General features: G+C 41.1%; 1 protein-coding gene across 1 annotated transcript in view; it reads left to right on the top strand.

Annotated features, from left to right (window-relative positions):
• The window catches only part of IFFO2 (intermediate filament family orphan 2), a 57,079-nt gene extending 36,701 nt beyond the window's left edge, over positions 1 to 20,378 (top strand). The window contains exons 3-9 of the mRNA XM_019500048.2: positions 563 to 658; positions 3,006 to 3,146; positions 4,998 to 5,140; positions 8,226 to 8,346; positions 11,818 to 11,907; positions 12,618 to 12,748; positions 13,597 to 20,378. Of these exons, the coding sequence (XP_019355593.2) occupies positions 563 to 658; positions 3,006 to 3,146; positions 4,998 to 5,140; positions 8,226 to 8,346; positions 11,818 to 11,907; positions 12,618 to 12,748; positions 13,597 to 13,702 (828 nt within the window). The 3' untranslated portion in view covers positions 13,703 to 20,378. The remainder of the gene's footprint in view (positions 1 to 562; positions 659 to 3,005; positions 3,147 to 4,997; positions 5,141 to 8,225; positions 8,347 to 11,817; positions 11,908 to 12,617; positions 12,749 to 13,596) is intronic.
• Positions 20,379 to 20,672: the final 294 nt, after the last annotated feature.

The following is a 20,672-nucleotide window of genomic DNA, read 5'->3' as shown; positions in this document are numbered from 1 at the left end:
AGTATCTTCTGCTAGATGGAGTTGCTAATATGCGAAGCTGTAGGTTGCCCAACATTGACTCTTGAGTCTGAAGCAGGAGGAATGCCTCTGTCTGGCTCATATGTTTAATTTTCAACATGTATAGTAAATAGGAACGTTAATCCTCTGTCATCTCTTCTGTGGAAGGCAATCTCTAATTTAATTGAAAGAGGAAAGAGAGATTTTTTGGTGAGCTCAGATATTGCAGTTCAAGTCATTAGCTTGTCATTGTTGTAGTCCTTTATGAACAAATAAATAATGAATGATTTGGATGTTTCCCCTCCTATATAGGAAGTTTCTGGTGTAATCATATGAATGTCAGGGAAATCTTGTGATATCACCTGTGTGACTCTGGTCTGAATAGCACATTAGACCGGGCCTGAAATTATGCTCATTCAAGCTCCTTTCCCCATCTGAGTCGTTTTGTTGCTGTGACTGGCACTTGCGGCCATGCCCTCCCATGCTGTTCTTCACCCGTGTAAAGCTAAGTCGTTCAGTGAATGCTACTTGATCTTTTTAGCTGTTTGCTCTCTCTTTCTCATAGGAGGCACAAGAAGCTGAAGCTATCCAGGAAGAGCTGAATGAAAAGATTGAGAGGCTGAAAGCAGAGCTGGTTGTCTTTAAGGGTCTGATGAGTGATGTAAGTACCCTGGAAAGTAGAGTGGCCCATCCCCACCCGCCTTTTGTGAATTTTTTATCTGTATCATGCAAATGGCTTCATTCATAAAAAAAAAAAAAAAAAAAAAAGTTATGGTTTTAGTGAGTGCTGCTTTGTAGTTTAATATTTTGGCTGCCTTTATGATCTAATGCATCAGACAGATCACCCTTCCCCCTGCTTCCTGTCTGGTCTGTGTAGAGATGCATTAACTTGCTGCTTAGCCCATAACCCCGACTTCCCCACCCCCTTCCCAACAGCTAGCAGTGCTGGCATTCAAACTTGCAGCCTCTGGAAGGATGTAGCTGAGAATCCTCATGCTTTTAGGGTAAAAAGTTCAGCCACCATGTAGCCACCAGTATGTTTTATAATGGAGGGAAATTTTGATCTGAGTCATATAGTTATTGTCAGAAAGGAAAACTAAAATGGTGCTCAACTCTATCATTATGACAGATTCCATAGAAACTGAGCTAGCTTAATGGTGCCGTCAGTTCAGACATAGCTGTTTACACTGCAGCTGCCTCCTTTTTAACTAGCTACTTCCCTGGAGCTTTTCCTTCCATCTCCATTTAGCTGAATTCCTCTCAAATCAGTGGGATCTGTTGATGTCATGATTGGTCATCTTGAGAATTTTATCTGACAGTCTGGAGAGGGTCATAGTACATGGTGTCTGTGTGTCGGGTTAGTGGGTAAAGCACATGATACCACTCTTCACTTGGCCCCGTTAGGACTGAAGTGCTGCTGATAGCAGCAGTGTAGCCAAGATGCTTCAGTAGCTAAAATCCTTCATGGTACGTACCTAGCTGGTACTTTAATAAAAAACCTTTATTCCCCACCTTCCCTCGTCTGATGTGTACTTGTACAATCTGCTCTCTGAAGTCAGATGCGTTCTCTTGGGGCTAATAGGCTTGATCATAGAAAAAAATCAGTGATTTAGCTTTCTTCTCTCTGGGTGGTTAATTAACTTGTTGGGCTAAATGCAGTGTGAAGGGCAGCAGTTTGTTGGAGCTGCATCTTTTCTTCCCTAACTTTTCACTGAGGAAGAAATGCTGCTCTGACTGCACGCTCCGGGTGGCAGTAAATACAGATCGCGCAATGTCCTCGAGTACGTAAGAGAACAACTGCTTTCCCTAGGCTTTCTGAGCTCTCTGAGTTGGATCTAGACCAACCTGTGGAAGGCATTAATTAAGTGCGTTTGAAAGCTGCTATGCAGATATGTAGAACAAAAGGAATTTAAATGACTTGCAGCTGATGAGTTAACAGGACAATAACAATACACTGATGCAAATCATCTTTAACAAAACTTCCTTTCCTCAAACACTTCCCCCCCACAACTTTTATATAGATTTTTCCTTGAAACCATGTGTTTTGATTATTCCCATCCCCCTCCCCAAGACTACAGCAGTTGTCACCTAGTCAGCCTATTCTGTTTTAGGGAAGGACTACCCTAGATGAGGAAAATCTATTTAAAAAAAAAAAATGTTTTTTCTGGCTTGATTAACAAAAGTCTTTAACTTGGGAAGTAAATTGAACAATTCAAAGGTAATGTTTACCTTTGAAAGAGGTTTTCCCCAAATATTTTGTCAAAGGAGGGACTGTAACTTGCCATCAGGCCTGGTTTTTTTTTTTACTAAGCAATCAAATATTATCTAAGCCAGAAAACTGCCTCACACGACATCATCAATAAACCTATGGGAAAGAAGGGAAATGGCCATTAGAAGCAACAGCCATAATTCCTCGACACGCAGCTCTGCATTGTCATACGATGTTTAGCTGGGATGGTTATGGTCTTAGGTACTGCAAGAAGTCTGATGTTTATAGACCCAGCCTTTGTTTAATTTTTTATTGCATCTATGAGGTTGCTGCATATTTTGTTAGATTCTACTTCAAATGCGACTTTTCTTTTACAGCAAACTGCTCTTTTTCTAGCTTTTGGAGCGGGGAAGTGATGAAGTCTCAAGTCCTTGGATTTCAATCTTCTCTTGATCAGTCTGCATTTTTTCCCTGTTCTTATACTAGCTTAAACTTGCCCATAAAAGATTTTTTACTTTTGGCAGATGTAAGATTTTTTGGGGGGGGTGGGGGTAGGTTTCTTACTAGCCAGTTCCTTCTCTAATACTTGCGTTCATTGGAATCCAGTTGGAAAAAGTGTTAATTCCAGTAGCTGACTTGTCTAATATGTTAGACTACCCATGTGCTGCCTTTCCCTGGAGAAGAAGCTTTAATGTGGTATGAGAATGTGTTCTGGGGTTACAGAGATACTATGGGGTATCTCTCTTCTCTCCTGAACTGTATGACAATAGAAGATAATTCACTGCTGTCCTTCCTGCAGCCCATGACAGACCTGGACACAAAGATCCAAGAAAAGGCCATGAAGGTGGACATGGACATCTGCCGGCGAATCGATATCACAGCCAAGCTGTGCGATGTAGCACAGCAGCGCAACTCTGAAGACGTTTCCAAGATATTCCAGGTGATTAGGCCCTGAATGTTTCCTAGGGCAGGACAGGATGGCAGTAGGAGGGGGAAAGGCAGGGGAGGAGTGTTGGAGGAGTTTGATTCAGCTCAAACTTCATCCAACTTCCTCTACTCATTTTCTTTTTATTCTTCATGATTCTCCAGTTGTAGCTCTGATCCACATATATGGCTGCAGAATTAAGACTGCAGTGTTCGTGGGAAGTCTTCAAAAGAAGTCTCAGAAAGGCCCATGAAACATGCTATTAAAGGGTGGCGGAAGGCAGTGACTGTAGGCAGAAGCATCATGGGACTCCAGATGTGCCCAAGTGGCTCCATCAAATTTTGTTCTCTTCACAGATGAGACCTGCCCATGCCTCCTGTGATCTGAAAGTCAAACTCTCTTATTTCTGGCTCATGCACCATGACTAGAAATAACATTTCTGTGATTGATAGTTAGCCAATAGATAGAATTACCATATGTAAGTGAGAATAGAAAGTCCAGCTCACTTTCCCGTGGCTTTAATGGCTCTGTAGCTCAACAGGAGAAAAGTCATAATTTAATTTGCTCCAAAAGTGAGCAGTTTTAGCTCAAAACACACACTGAAGAGCAGAACAGTGCCTCTTAACACAGTCAGTCTTCTGATTGATAATCTTCCTTCTAATTTACCTTAAAATGTCTCTCATTCCAACCTATGTGTTCTGCTGTGGCTAGGGTTCTGTACAGATACATACAGACAGTCTCTGCTTCTCTTGACCGTTCAACTTAGCTGTGGCTCTACATGTGCTGGGCAGTAAGTTCTCCATGACACAGTCAACTATTTAGCGTGCATTTAAATGCATACTTAAACACACACATGAGCTCCCATGGCTTCTTTTTAGCAATCTGGTGAGAAATGGATTCAAGTGATCATCTTGTTAAAGAAAATTTTGCTCCACTTATGCTAAATTATACTACTTTTTCTAGAGAGAGACTTTCTCTCTCCAAGTTTGCAAAGGGCAAAGCTGCCTATTTCTCTAAATTGAGCCTGAAATTTTGTTTGAGCATACAGTGGTTAAAATGACCTGTGCAAAGAGCGGCACCAGATCTGAAGTGTTCAGTTATCTGTTAGTGAAAATCAGAGTAGGTTGGGAACTTAGTGTCTGCTGTGTGTACAACTACCTGGCAACCTCTCAAGGCATTCATGAATATCTGTTTGAGATTGAGACCCTCAGATAAAAGAAAGATCCTTCACTTTGCCAGGGATAGCTTTTTGGTTTTCTTCGTGCACAGCATTTCTTTAGGTTGCTCAGCATTTCTGTGGTTCGATTCCCACATAACCATTATACTGTCAAACTGTACTAGCGGTGTGTGCCTCTGTTGAGGTGGGAGCAGCAAAGGAATCTATTACCTGTGAAGGCATGTTGCATACTCTTGGTGTGAGTGACCAGCTCTAAATTTCCTGGGCCTATAATGGTGGTGGCAGAAGAGGAAGAGTGCTCTGTCATTGCTCTTAAGCTTGCTGCTTGGGCACTCTTGCCAGCTTTTGCTTTCACCCTGTATCATTCTAACCTCCGCATGCCCTTTGGTAGATCATACAATGTTGTCAGTGAATACACTGCAAATGTACGTAGAGCGCCGGCAATTCTGCAGCTTGCTTTGCTCTGTGCCATTTTGAACTGCTTGCCTTGTGCTCTACGTTCATCACCTACTAATAGATGCAATCGCTGTCCTTTAATACGTGCAGTCACTCCAGCACCTGAATTGCTGGGGACTGGTGGACAGTAACTATATTCCGTTCGACCTAATGCCTCTCCTTTCTTATTTCGGCACCTCTTGGCACAGCACCTCAGTTGAACCTTCTAGTCACTGCCCTTTTCTCCAATTAAGGTGGCCTCCAAAAAGAAAGAACGCAAGCTCACGTCTGACGACGACCTCTCTGAACAGGATGGAGACAACAGCAGATTCTCAGATGACGAAGTCAGCTGTTCTCTGAACATCACAGATGAAATGAAGCGCATGTTTAATCAGCTGTGAGTATTGTGGAGAGCGTGTGTCTTTAACTTGGGGAAGGGGAGTATAGGTCGAAGTTGGCCCTCTATTCATCCCCAGTATGTTTCTTTAAGCATCCAAAAGAAGCAGTTTTTCATCAAACATGCCATAGAGTAAGCTTAAATTTAACTCTAGTTTGTGGGCCTGGGGGCAAAATTTAAATATATATATATTTTCCCCCTGGTCTTCCCTGCTTTACCTTTTTGTCTTGCTTATCTCTACCTATTTACATTTTCACTGGCATCCTACCACACTTTTAGCGTCTCTCATTCCTTGGAGTCTCAGGCCAGCAGAGACTCCCTGTGCCTGATGAAGGGTGACTGCACCCGAAAGCTTGCTAAGAACTTCTTTCCAACTACTCAGCTGGTCTAATAAAAGATATCACATCTACCCAAAGAACCTGGCCTGCCTAATGTCCTTAGACCAACGTGGCTACAACCAAAAACTCAACAAATAAATGACACTAAATAATGTATTTGCACTGTCCTATGGAGGGAGTGAGGGGGGGAAGAGGCAGAATGGAAGGAGTTATAAAAAATGAAATTAAATCACTGTAATTGCTCTATTTGTTGTTTTAAAAAATATTGGACAATGAAGAAATATGAAGCTTTTGCCCTTGTTTACATCTGTCTGGCTAAATGTTAGATTTCCAGACTTGTGGGAAGAGCCTCTCCTTGCTTTGTCTGCTTAGTAGGATGTGAGATTTTTATTTATGCCCTTAAAATCTTTTTACTTAGAGCTCAATTCAGAATGAATAAAGAATTTCTGTAGGAGAGTTTGGTATTAACTTTAGTCAAGGGGAAGGCAAGCACTAATATAGAGGAGCTTATGATTGTGGAGCTTACAGTCTCCATCTCCAGGATTGCTAGTTATAGGTCTTTTAAGGACAGGAAGTAGCACATGAAAAAGTATACTATACCAGCTTAAAAGAATGAAATGTTTGTACCAACTGCAGAGGAATTTTTTCACTGTAGAGGTTTGGGCAGGTTCTGTAGAGCTGAAAGATCTGCGTGCTTTTAACTTAGGAACTGCCTGTTTTCTTATACCTCAGGGCTATTGCAGCAGGGGATGGTGGGGTTCAGAAGTCCTATGCTCTTGCTCAGAGTAGCTCCATTTAAAGCCAGCTAGCTGTTCTGCATTTACACCAGCTTAAGCACGAAAACTGGGATCTCGTTTATGTGGTGAAATGCCTTCTCTAGCATTTTCCTAATTAGCAGGTCTTCCCAGTCTCTGGAGCATATACGTTCCCTCTAATGGACAGTCTGTTTTTCACTTGTGCCGTTAATGTGAAGATCCTTGGGTGTAAGACTAGTTCATCTTCACTGTCTCTTTCCTATCTTGTCCTACACATGCCATTGCCCTGCTCATGTGTGCCTGCTACTTTTGTTTCCTGTGAATTACCAACACGATCGTTTGTAATTTATAGCTTCGTTATTAAGACGCCACGGACTTCATACAATGACTGTTTTTATAAATGCAAGTTTAATAAGCGAGAACTCCGGTATCAACAGCACCTGCTAGAAATCCTACCAGTGATGTCAAATGTGGTTGACCTATATGACACAGCATTCATAGGATTACCCAAAAAAACCCTTTATAAAATGAACATTGAGGAGGAGCAGATTGATATGTGCTTGGTTCTTAATGGATTTGTGAGATGGAAGAGTCTTGATTTATAGACCTCCAAGCAGCCCAGCTTATACCAACAGCAGAAAAGAAAATAACATTTGTATTTTGAGTCCTAATGAATGCAGAACATCATTAAAGTGGTGGCTAGTGAAAGGCCTTATGTAGTCAAATAAAACAAACAACTATTTTTTGAACAATGCGTCCAGCTGAAGTAAGCAGCAGTTTAAATTGGGAGGTAGCTATCCTTTCAAACAGTGAGAGCTCTTCCAGTGAAAAGAACTGATTGAAGAGATTGAATTGGGAAGGGCGGGAGCACAAGAGTACAAGTTTTAAAAATCAGCTAGATGGGTGAGGAATATAAATACTTTCTCCGCCTCCCCTCTTCTTGCCAAGTTCTTTAAACTCTTCATAAGACAAAGTGTTGGACTCGGCTTCCGGCTTGAGATATTATCTACTTAAAAGGAAATGAACTCAGGAAACAAAAATGTGTCTGTAAGCCTGAAACTACGTAGAATATAAAAGGGTCTCGTTCTATTAGTAATCTCAAGCACTTTTCTCAGACTGTATTTTTAACAAGGAAAAGAAAGTAGCTAGAGTAGGATTACAATTCTGCTGCTGTTCAAAGCTTGAGAATCTCAAGTGATTAGTTTAGTTTATAACCGATTTCTGTAGCAGCTGACCCGTTTAAAGGGACTCAGACACATTTATATTGTTGGAGACCATTTTTCCCATGTATTATTAAAAAAATATATATATTGCTTAATATCACAAATTAACACTGACCTGGACACTAAACAAGTATAGATTTTTATGCTCTGCTGTTTCTCTGTGTTGTTAAAGAATAGGAACCAATGGTGACAGTTTCATTTGTTCATAGCTAGATTCTTTGCAGCTACAATGCTCAGTTCGCAGGGAAACTTTTATGTAAAACCTTTCCATTTGACAGTAAAAAAAAATTTAAAGGAACTTGCTCTTGGCTTTGTTTTCATTCATTTCTAAACTTCCAAAAAACTGCTTTGCTAGGGTCAACATTTCCTCCTGTATGAAGTGAATCATTTTCAAATGTTCTTGTGGTTTTCAAGCTGTTCTGCGCTAGAACGGTAAACTTCTAGCACCATCTGGAGGCTAAATCTGGAATGGTCTGTTTTAAACTAAAGCGATGTTGATAAGACTCCTGTGCTCTGCTGCAGGGTGGCGAGAAGCCTAAGTGTCAGTGTCTTGCAGACAATGGCAAGTCTCTTCTAATAACTTTTACATTTTTTAGCCCTTGCTTTGCTGTGTTTCTTAATTCAGTTTCCTAAGCACCACTTTTTTGGAAGGTGGTTCCAAAGACTCCCCCTCCCCTGCCCCCCCCCCCCCCCAACAAAAACAAAAAAAAAAACAACCCAGGATTTGAATGAGTTCTTACCCAACTACTTAATGCTGCTATTTCCATAGGCGTGAGACATTTGACTTCGATGATGACTGTGACAGTTTAACGTGGGAGGAGAATGAGGAAACCCTGCTGCTTTGGGAAGACTTCACAAATTGCAATCCTTCAATTGACCTCCAAGGAGAGGTGAGTTTAGATCTATTTTCCCTTGTTTAACAACATCCTCTTAAAGTTGATGGGTCACTTCAGCCTTTACTTGGCTGTTGTTTGCCCAGCAGACTTACTTTTCTTTCCAGTCCTTTGGGTTGCTTCCAATACTGATCTTCTCTTCAGTTTTGTCTCAAAACTTAAATATCACATTAAAATTATGCAAAGCCAGTGTCAACTAAAACAGTGGTTCCCAACCTTTCTAGACCGGACCAGAAGTGACCACGGACCTGCGAACTGCGGACCAGCATACTGCAGACTGGAAGTGACCGACAGCCGACCCTTTTTTATATCGAGGATAATAAAGGGTTGGCTGCTGGTCCGCAGCATGCCAGTCACTTCTGGACACGTGGTTCGGCAGCCAGCCCTTTGCAGCCTGGCACCGGGCCATGGCCCAGGGGTTGGGAACCTTTGAACTAAAACAAGAAAATGCACTGTGGTCATTTGCTTGTTTGGGTGTGTTAAGGAAGGAAAATGGCATCTCATAACCTGTTGCTTTAGATCTCACCCTTTATGCACCACACTTACTTGTCATCTCTTGCAGTCTTTTAACTCTCTAGGCTGTGTGCTCCTTCACACACAAACCACCAAATGTCATGGACACCCTTGGCACTGTAGAAATGGTGTGTATGAAACTTGTGTGGATGTATGCACGTGAACAAATCACTGAGAGAGAAGCCAAGGTGTGAATGTGCAGGGCATAAGCCAATAACAAGTTACTTTGCCACACTTTTGTTGAGAGGCTTTCATCTACTTCAGGGTAAGAGTGCACACATGTGGGCGGTTACCATGGAATAACTGATGCGCTCTGTAAGCTTATATCCTAGTCTACCTCTAGGTAACTTGTTACACTCACAGGATACAGGGGCACAAACATAGGACCCCTATGCCACAAAGGTACTAAGATTTATGATCTTTTTCTATTGGAAAGCAACCACTCGGTTATTATAACAGATATTTTACAAACTAACAAGGCAGAAAAGCTGGGGTCATTGAGTTGTATGAGATTCTTAGGATCTTCTGAAACACTAGGGTCTGTGCTTCTGTTTTTCCCTTCTGCTAAGGCTACCTGGTAGGAATCTCTTGGAGCTTACTGCTAACAAACAGGTTTGTTTCAGTTCTTAGTCTACGTTTGATGTAAACCTGATTGTTAGAAACTGGCCCATCTAGTAAATCTGGCGGTAGGCGCTGGAAGATGAGACTTAAATGGGGGGCCCAGCATTGTATAGACCAACTCCAATGTTGTTACTCCCATTAGTGAATAGCATGGCAGGGCTGGATAAAAAGTAATCCAGCCTTCCTCCATGATTATGACTAGAGTATGAAGATGCTGAGGCAGCGGTCTCCTGAATATTGTCTTGTGTCGACTGCCAGGAGTTTGTTAATTTACATCTTCCCATTTGTGTATCGTATGGCACTCACTGAAACTGCAGAGATTACTTAAAAGTGCTAAGACTGCAGAAAATGGCATATTTCACTGTGTGTCTTCTGGTGAGCAGAGAGTGGCAGAGTGATAATGTAGTGTAGCTGTGTGCTGGAATTAATGACAGATTTATTTGCATATAGCCATGTGTGCATGTATAAGCAGAGCATTACAAAATTCAGCCCTTCCATGCTGCAACTCTAAAGGTTTTAAGAGGCTTAAACCCTTCTAAATGAAAATTAAACAAGGAAAGGGTAGATTTGTCTTGTAGATGGTGATTCAGAATAGACTGTTTCAATGTCTGCCCAGTCCTTAGGCACATAAAGCATTATGATGTTGAGTCTCTCCTCCCATAGCTCTCTTCCTTTCAAGTTCCTCTTCAACATCTCCCTGGCTTTCATTTCTGACTTCCCTTCTTAAAGCCCTTTTGCATGAAATGGGGTGACCATAGTCAGTCTGACATCCATCCCAAGCAAAGTCATGAAAAGGCTGCTCTGGATGCAGTTAAAGGACGATAGCAAAATTTAAGGCTGATTGATATGTCTGCCAAAACCTATTTTCCTAAAAATCTTGGTGCAACTTTTGAGAGTGGAGGTTTGGTTAATAGCAGTGGCATAATATTTTAAGACTTCTGTAAATCATTTGACTTGATTCTTCATGATAGACTGATTTTCAAAAAATGCTATATGAAATCTATACAACATGTATAAATGGTTTAAAAACTGGTCAGGTGATTGGTTTCAAAGTAACTGTAAATTGAAATTGTTGTCTAAGGGGGGGTGGTTCTAGCAGGATCCTATAGTGAATACGTGCTTTTGGCCTCATGCTATTCAGTACTTTAACGATATCAGGAAGAGAACATGAAATGCAAAAATTGGAGTGAGAAATAATGGGAGCAGTCAATCAATCTACATCCAAGCTTTTACCAAACAATTCAGAGAAATGTGTTCTTTATATAGTCTGATGGAAGGTAACTCGGTTCACCAGTATCTACATGGGGCAGAGATTTTTTTTTGGTTGATGCCAGTTCTGAATTAACAGGAAAGGAGATAATAAAATCAAAGAGTTGAAAACAAAAGCTCAGTAGTTTTATATTGCAAATAAAATGCAAATCTAACAGTGTCAGTAGCAGTGACCTATTGATATGGAAGATTCCTCAGCACATGAAGTTCTCAAATCAAGACTGGTTGGCTAAGCCAAGGTGTAGAAGTCACAGGGTTTGGTCCTGTCACCTGTCAAACGGTAGTTGAAACCTAATAGTTTCACATATTTTAGAGAGCCTAGCCCAGTGCGGTTCTGATGTATAATTTCTTACGTGCTATGATAATTCAAGTAATCTTTTTATATTGCATTGCCCCTTTTGCTTGTACACCCGTCCTCGGCTCTTGAGACCAACTACTTCCTCCTTTTTGCCCAAATCTTAAAGTGCCGCCTTATTTCATGAACCCTTTCATTAATCCACAAGAATACCTCCAGTGTATCGTGTTTGGTCCTCTTTCTGGCATGTATTGCGTATCTGCTCTACATAGCCTTTGTCTAATCACTCTGAGGTCTCCAAGAAATGGTTGTGCCACTGTCAGTATAAGGCTGCAGTCACTGATGCTCAGTAAAGAGGGATGATTAACTACGTCTGTAAGTCCTTTTTTTCCCAAACAAAATTCTTTTCTTGACAAATATTAAAACCAGAACTTTTGAAACAAGCAGCTTAGCAGCAGAACGTAAGAGTCTATGTTTTTAAACAAATGCACACATTCGATAATGGAGCGAGCTGTTCTGTGCACACTGTGGAGATGCTTGGCCTGTAGTTGCTGAACTTGCTTGTAGCTTTCCGTCTGGGACCTTTAAGAGGATGCTCTTTCCTAAGCTACAGCAGTGTTTCTATATGAATTTTTTTGCTGAGAGAGAATGACATGTGGCTGTTTATCTCAGATCCCCCTCCAAAAAGTGAAATCTTCAGGAAGATCTACGCACAAGGCAGACTAAATTGTGATTTATCCTAACTGGTCTGTCCATTTTTTTTGTTGCAGGAGGAAAACCTGGGGAACTTGATACATGAAACAGAATCTTTCTTCAAAACGAGAGACAAAGAATATCAGGAAACAATCGGACAGATTGAGGTGAGGAAATATGCAAATGTACTGTTTGTGTCTTTAAAAAGGGAATGTTTTCAATTTTCAGTGGGGAAGGGCATGTATTCTGGACCACATAGCATACTCCTTTACATGCATTATATGCCCCAAATGGATTTTAACACTGCAGAGTTTTGACCTCTGCCATGCCCATATAATGTTTCCTGGCCCTGAGTGCCATAAAATACTTGAGATTATTGTATTAAATGAGCACGATGCTGTAACGAGTGGGTAAAGGACCTCCCAGGTCAGCATAAAATAAAATGCATTAAGATTCTGCTAGTTTTCTGTAATGTTTTCTCTCCTTGGGAAATCCCTGCTAAGGAATGACTACAGAGAATGCCAAACTGAACTGCTGGAGTTTCTTAGGCTGACCTGAGTGTCATACAATATAAATGGCATCCTGGGCAGTTTGCAGGGTTAGATTATTACTGATGGCTGAACGCTGGCAAGTGTTTTGTTGCCAAGGGTTATCAAAAGCAGCAGAATTGAACTCTGGTTTGCAGTTCTGGACATGCTGCTAAAAAAAAATAACCACAGATCACCTCTAGACTGCAGTTTCCATGGTATGGACATGCCTGGGATAAGCTACTAAAATGCTTCTGACTCAGCATCCTAATAGTGCCAGTAGGGAACAGGACAAAGGAATTTAGCAGGGAGCCCTATCTGCTGCTGACCGCTTCTCTTGTTGGGCACAGCTGGAGCTAGCCACAGCCAAGAGTGACATGAATCGCCATCTTCATGAATATATGGAAATGTGCAGCATGAAGAGGGGCCTGGACGTACAGATGGAAACCTGCCGTAGGCTTATCAAAGGCTCTGCCGACAGGTAAATGATATGATCCACGGTTCTCTACTTTACAGAACTTCTGCCGAAATAGTTTACTATTTTAATTGAAATAGCAATTTAAATAAAACCCTTCTGATTGCTGCTTGGGTCAGCTGAAAGACGGTGAGTTAAGCAGCTTCCTAACATGCAACGATGCAGTGTCCTCTGTTGGCATTGCTTTGGTTTTTTTCAAGCATTACTCTTCAGTTAATCAAGACCAGATAGTGCTTTTAATAGGCACACAGACTTCCCACTGCTCTCGGGGGGAGTAGCCTCTGCAGAACAAAGCCAATATATGCCACTCTGTAAAAAGAAACCACAATGTGCATATTATATCAAGGTGTTGTTTGTTTTTTTTTCCAGAAGATGCTTAACAATGTTGATTCTTTTAATAGACTGAGTAGAAAGCCCTTAGTAATAAGGTAGCAACGGGCAGTATAACTAGCGTATGAAGCAGGCAGCTTTCCTTTTCCCTTTAAACACTGGGAGTTTGAATTAAATGGGTCCTAGATTTGAACCAGAGTTAACCTGCCAAAACCAAACGTGATGCAAGACTTCTAAAGCAAACTCTCAGGCTCAGTATTGTGTTGGAAGATGTCCATAAAATGGGTCAGAGGTTGACATTGTATCCCTCCAGCTGCTGGACAAAAATGCTAGAATCGTTATTAGAACATTTTTTATTAGAATAAAACACATTAATGGACCTAAATCTAGACATGGTGACATAGGCATAGGGCATCTGACTTGGAGTGAATGGGAGGTTTTTCCTTGAAATGTTGCTTTCTTGCTGTCCATTTTAGTAGTGCTGTTTTCATCATCTCTTAATCTTTCTCTGGATTTCTCTACAGAAATTCTCCTTCTCCCAGTTCTGTAGCCAGCAGCGACTCAGGAAACACAGATGAAATTCAGGATGAGTTTGACAGAGAGGCGGACGTGGAGCCGATGGTCAGCTGATAAATAATCAGAGCATTCCAGTGAAAGGGATAGATGCAGAAAAGAGTAAAAACAATACTGACGGAAAAGACTTCCAAGCCCTCACGCAGGGCTCCTGAGGACTCGTTCCAATACGCATCCCCACCCCACCCAAGGATTGGTGCTGTAAATTTCTATTGTTATACAAATGACAAATGCAGACTTCTGTAAGGAAAAAAAAAATGGTGTTTTAATTGTGCCTTTGCCCCAAGCTGAGCCACTTTGAGCTCCAGTGGAATATTAATAGCAGGTGTTTTTATAAAAAATAATTAAAAAAAAAAAATTCTGGCAGCAGCAGAGAATGGTGCTGCAGAGGTTTTGGATGTCTCGATAGACTTACGTGTGATTTAAGGAACTGCTGCAATGATTGGCAAAAGGAATACTGGCAAACTGAGCAGTGAACGTGCTACAATTCAGATATGAACACGGGGTGGGGGCTGGCATAAAAATGCAAACACCTCCAAATTTAGTTGTTAACCCCATTAATAACAGCATGGGGTTAGAAGCCAATCATACCATTGTAAGGTATCTAAAAGGGCATCTTCATTCCATCTGTATGGGTGAAGAGACCTTTGAAATCTGCACAAGCTTTCTGCCAGAGTCCGAAATCCCGAGAAGCCTTTCTCAGCTCGGCGGCAAAGCAAGTGGACAAGGTACAGCGGGGTGGGAATATCACTGTTAAACTACTATGCAAAAAAAAAAAAAAAAAAAAAGAAAAAAAAAGCTAGCCTTATTTATATGGAATGTTATGGTCCCTGCTGGGCTACAGTTATCTCTTGGTGGAAGAAAAGCTAAAAAGAAACCCCCCCCCCCCCCCCCCCCCCCCCCCCACATTTGCACATGTTTAATTATCTGTAGAGCTTCCTTTGAGGAGGCATGTCTTATTACAATGCCTTTGTTTCCAGTGATTGGATTAGGAGGGAATCAGCCCTTCAAATCATGATTTTTTTTTTTTCCCAGGATTTAAAAAAAGCCCCAACACTTGCAGGTTTTACTTTGCTTCCTGAAAGATAACTGTGTTTTATGCTTCTTTCGTGAAGCCTAGTGGAGTAGGTGAAGCATCAGGCTCAAACTGACGCATCGTGCTATATAGGTATAGGCTTGAGAAGTGACATCGTTGCAGTCGCAGACCACTGTTCTTTTGGAAAAGCTGAAAATGGGAAAGTACTGCAGTTCATTTTTAGGGCATAATGGAATGAATCCTAATATCCTGCTACCCTAGAATTGGGGAAGAAAAGCCACGCGCTTCCCGTGAGAGAGCGAGAAGACCTAGGTCTTATATACCTTCTTCTGTATTTTAAGCCAGAGAAAGCAGCATCCAAAAAGTCCGTTGTTTACTTCCTGTCTGGAGAACTGATAATGGGTGAGAAGCTGTTCTTGGGGGTCATTATGAGTTACTGAGTAAAAAAAAAAAAATAAATAAAAATAAGGGTGGACTTTTTTTGAAGCATGTAGAACACAGTACAAGGGAGTTTTGCAGGTCAATGTTGAAGGCAGAATTAAGAGCTCTTAAAAGTTAACTGTATGTAGCTAATGACCAGTTAAGACTTAAGGGGTCAACATCAAATTATGATTCTATTTTTCATCCTTTTCATGGAAGATTTTCCCCACAGTGATTTGCAACTACTGCAGAGGGGAGAGGTTTTTCCCTCCTACCAGTTCACAGATTGGACAGAAAAAACATCAGGTTAATAGCAGGCCTTTATAGGATTGCACGGAGCTGAGACGCTCAACCGGTGACCTAACTTCTGAGCATTGTTTCCAGGCCTCTATCTCATGATCCAATATTTAAATGTAGGGGGATGGCATTGCAAGGAAACGGCCAGTGTGCTTCAGTGCTGTTTTTCCTCCTACAAGAGCACAAGTCTCAGTAAAGTAGTGCCTGTACTAAGGAGAGGATGCCTCAGATATCTGCACACCTTCCTGGACTCTGAGGGGCGGTATCATCTTGGTGGATCTCTGCTAAAATATCTGCAACTTTCATCAGCTTTTTGTTGTGATCTAACCTGGTCCAAGCTGTAGGTAACTCCCCTTCGACCCAAACTGCATTTTTGCAGGCCATATGAATCAAGTGCATCCTCTGCCCTTTTTTTTCAGGTGGGGAGAATAATGCTGTGATGATCCTTCTGGATCCACAATATGAGTTTTTATTTCTCCCATCCATGAAAAGCTATGTAAGGACATTCATTTAATTTTTACCTCCTATTAGCTTTCTTCCTCGTTAGCAGCTTTATATATTGTGCTGTGACTTTGTGGCCTTTTTTCAAGGTATCATCCATTATGCATTTAACTTTTGTGTGTGTGTGTGTGTGTGTGTGTGTGTTTTTAAAAAAGAAACCTTATTCCAAAGTGCTCATTCTTATCACATCTTATCTAGCCAAAGCAGTACATTATGTTCGATTAAGGGTGCGATTTTTGTCGGGTAGGGAGGACAGAAGTGAAATGTCTGCCAGTCATCATGACCTCTTTTTAATGGGAGTGGGACTGCACGGTTTTTTAAATGAAAAGTATTTCTAAAGGTTATCGAGCCTGTTTTGAACCTTGGCTGCTAAATATGTTGTTTCTCAAAAGGTCGAGAGACTGTCTGCCAAAGCTGAATGTCTGTAGTGCTTTAGTGACTTTGGTGAAAGCCTAGTTTAACAATTTACGTGTGTAGTGACTTAGCCTCTCTGGAGGCTGCCATTCAGCTGTCTTCAAATTATGAAATGCTCCTTTCGCAGCAGAGAGATTGAGCAGCTTCAATAGCCGTCCTGAGTAGGTGCTGCAGACTAGTCTGTCTAATTGTGTTCCGCCAGGAGAAATGGTTCGGGCTTGCCTCTCGTGGTCGGCATGTCGAGGAGGAGAAGAGAGGAGAGTATCCTGGGTTTTAAGAGTGGGGCTGAGTGAGGAAGCAGAGACTTCAAGAAATCTGTATTTTACAGTTCATCTCATAGCCATAATTATGAGGAGCATCTGTAACGGGGATGCATCATTTGTAAGTGTAGGGGATGTGGGAATGTAGTATAGTAAAGAAATAATGTGTATGATGGTGAAATGTATATGATGGTAAGAGACTACCATGGTTGTTGGTGTCTGTTTTCTCTATAACCATATTTAATCCACCTTTTTATTTTAATTAAACAGGTCTTCACACTTGGGTTTAGGGTTTAATTTTTGCCTAGGCAGCGTAGGACTTAGTAGTTATTGGGTCAGCCCTGTGATATTTATTTGGGTTGCCCCGCGATAGTTTCCTGTGAGGTTTTTGGTTAGTTTAGTTTCAAACGATGCTGCTCACTTAGCTGACGGTGGTCCCGTTTTGTTTGCATTTAACAAGTCTGTAGCAACCAGATCAAAAGCTTGCCAGAAAAAAAAAATTGTGAAAATGCTGGAAATCATTTTGATGACCTCTTTTCCTTTGTTTGTAAAGCTGTAAATACTTTATTTTTATTTTCTATTCTTAATGCAGTGTCATATTGACACTTTTTTTAGACTTACAATCGGAAAATCCTCCTCATTGTTTTTCTCATATTTTTAAAAAAAGGGGATTTCAAGGAAGCAAAATGTTTTTGCTTGTTAGCAGTATAATAATAATAGATCAAATTCCTGAAATGGGTTTGTATAAAAAACAAAATGTTTTCAGTGAACAAATCGCCGTTGCTTTTTTGTGGATGCATGTTGTTCAAAAATGTCCAAAGAATCATGTGGTACAAAGTTTTTTCCAAGGATTTCATAATTGTCATGTTAGTTGAGATTACAGACAAGGAGTCAAAATAGTTTTAAACCAAGGTTTGGGGGGGTGGGGGAATAATGAAATGCAACTAAGCTAAATGCATTAATCTATTTATAAAAACGCAGTATTCTATTTTTAATAGATTTTTAAAATGCAAACAAGTCTGTTAGGAAATCAAATTCCTCCCTTGTAAATTATCCTCTACTTTGAGGATATCCAAATTCTCAACAGTTTCAGTTGACAGTGCAAGAGACACTGCAGCAGGCACGGCTGTGAAGCGCTCTTCCCATCACTTCCCAACGTCTTGCCAACATAATTATAACTCCCAAACTGTTCCCCAACCGTCCGCCATGACCCATCATCATTGACACCAGTGCCTTTCACTAAAGGATGGATGAGATATAGATTGCCACCTTCCTGCTAACCACAAATATTATTTCAGATGCAGTGCTTAAATTCTGACCTACAGCAACTTGCATTTTTTACTTGGTTTACAGTTAAAGCAACTATAAATTGGACTAAGCATCTTTCTTTCCTTAAACAGGTTTTAAGTTGGAAGTAACTCAGTGGGTATTAAAGCAGCAGATCAGACTCTGGCTTTGTTTCCCTGTAGTGAAGGACACTCTTTTAGGATAATCCTTCTTGCCATCAAAAAACCCAACAAAACAAATTCTGTGGTCAGACCTGATTTTGGTCGAGTGAAGGCACTGGTGATGCATAGGGCGCTTACAGCCGTACCAGGAACACGAGAGTTGCAATGATGGAAGCATTTGCTTGTTTTCCGTAGCTCTGCGCTGTGAAAAGACTCTGTTGATGGAAGTGTGTTTGTGCCTGGAACACGATCATCTTAACGAAAGACTGTGCTTCGTTCCCAAGTGCTACATTTCTGAGGACCTTAATGGGGTTTTTTGAGAGGAAATTCCCACCAAATTCTCTTTTGTGTCAGATGATTCAAAGTATCTCTAATATCCCCTATGCTCTCTTATTGTAACCCAACTCTGCTGAGATGATAAATCTGAACTAGGATCTTAAATACCATGGTTCATGGTATTGTACTCAGTTTGGCTTTTTCACAGCCTTTTTTGGGGGGATTTCCATGTTCTTATGCCCTGGCACAGAAATGCATCACTGGGGCTGCAGAACATGTTTTTGTTTTTAAGTAGTTTCCTTGGAGAATAGAAGTCGCAGACATTTATGTTGGCCTCGAGTTCTATGAAATCTCACTAATCAAACCTAAATTTGGGATCATCCCAAATCGGCAAGTAAATGGTGTGTAGACTTGCATTATGCATGCCGGTTTTAAAGGTGAACTTGATTACACCTTTACCTGCCAAGCTCTGAATTCAGCCTTTTGCTGATCTGATTCCGGAGAGGCCAAAAAGATGGCCCTTAGGCCAGATCTTTGGCAGAAAAGTGAAGGAACAATTGATTTTAAACTTTTAGCATGTCCTTGCATGCATTTATGTAGAGTTTTGGATACCGAGTCTGTCTCATTTAAGAAAAACCCAAAAAAAACGCTGTCCAGCTCTTCTGTTGGAGAGGGGGAGAGAAATGAGGTGGGAGGAAGTAGAGAAATGCCACATCAGCTCTTTTTAAAGAGCATTATCAAGCCTCTCTCTTAACTCAGAGGCACTCTATGAATGAAGCACTTTTGCGAAACAAGAAAAGGTCTTTAATCTGCTAGGGCTGTCTCTTCAGGAAGCCACGATCCTATTACTGGAACAACTGCTTAAGAAATAAAAAGTGGTACTTTTGAATCTGATGGTCCGTGTCATTCCTCCGGTGGTTGCTGCACATTCCACTGCGCTGCCAGGCTGCGCTCTGTATCGTTTGCTGGCTGCCTGAACTGACAGTCCACATGTAGAGTTCATGTGAAATCCTGTTTGAAAGTCTTTAAAAGTTTGGGCACTAAACACGCTTCCTGTGTAACGTGGTTTCACCTAAAAGGAAGATCCTTAAAATACTGTCCCTAGGGTTAAAAAACAAAACAAAACCAAAAAAATCTGTATAGCTCAATTCTTGCCAACCCCCCCCCCCACCCCCAAATAAAAATAAAAATTAAGTGACATTTAAATAGGAGCTATTGGCTAACTCCTTCCCAGACCATGCCATTTTCTGAGTTACTCTCTTAGGCCATTGACGAGTTTCTTTTGTACTCATGAAAACAGACTACTGATCAGAGTGGAAATGAAACTGTTTACTGTATTGTTGTAAATATTGTACTTTATATTCTGTATATTAGCTTCTTTTAAAGGAAAACAAACCGACCTTAATGCTATTTGATATCTGGTAAGGAAAAGGTCCAAGGATGAACCAGAGTCTAAGCTTCCTCCAAAAGGGCCGCAGCGTCTTGCCCGGAGTTCAGATTTTAAGTGGTTTCCCCCCTCTGTTTTGGAAGTCTGTCCTTCATAGTTTTAAAAACAGGCCAAGCGTTGCGTGCGTTTACTAGCAGTGGTTTTTAGGCTGTCAAAGACCTTTGAATCCTAATCCATTTTGGATGAGGTACCAAGAAACGCACACAGCGAGAGCCAGAAGCATTTGAACTCTTGTGAGTACCCATGGATTATCTCTCTTTTTCCTGTTAGTGCCAAAAACTACTCACTTCTGATTTGATCTCTAGCTGCCTGTATACAGCATTGTTTTTTTTTTTCCCCCCCTCATTTCCTTCAAGGGCACAAGTCCAGTTGCCCGTTTGCCTCCATTGTTCTCTGCCGTCCTGTGCTGTGGCACTGCTCCTTGGAGAGGCTTTGTGATACTGGTTCATCCTTCACTCTCAGTTTATAAATTCTAACTATGAATGTTTGATTTCCAAGTCACGTACCAAACGGGCTTCTTTGTGAAAAGGTGATGATGTTCTGAAGCTCGTTGATGAAAACGGGTTATGGAAATTCTCTGGTTACAAGGAAAAAAACCACAAACCCTTACAATAAATGCCAAACTTCCTGGTTATTGTCTGTGTGTCCGTTCCTGCCTTCTACAAGTGTTTTGTCTTTTCCTAACATCTGACTTCAATATAGCTGAACACCGAATCAAGGCCTTGATGAGTGAATCATTTGAGGAAAGGGGACCGTGTTGGTTATTAATGGCACCGTCTCAGTGTCCTAAAATGCAGTCACCTGAAAAAGTTAATGACCAATAGTGGAGTGACAGATTTTACTAAAATTGGCATAGCAGCACCAAAAAACTACACAACTGATCCGCTAGACTTAAATAACCCTCTTCCTGCAAGTGTTCTTCCCTTCT

This window comes from Alligator mississippiensis, chromosome 13 (genome assembly GCF_030867095.1).
Source record: "Alligator mississippiensis isolate rAllMis1 chromosome 13, rAllMis1, whole genome shotgun sequence".
Lineage (NCBI taxonomy): Eukaryota > Metazoa > Chordata > Crocodylia > Alligatoridae > Alligator > Alligator mississippiensis.
This window is presented reverse-complemented; position numbering and strand designations above follow the sequence as displayed.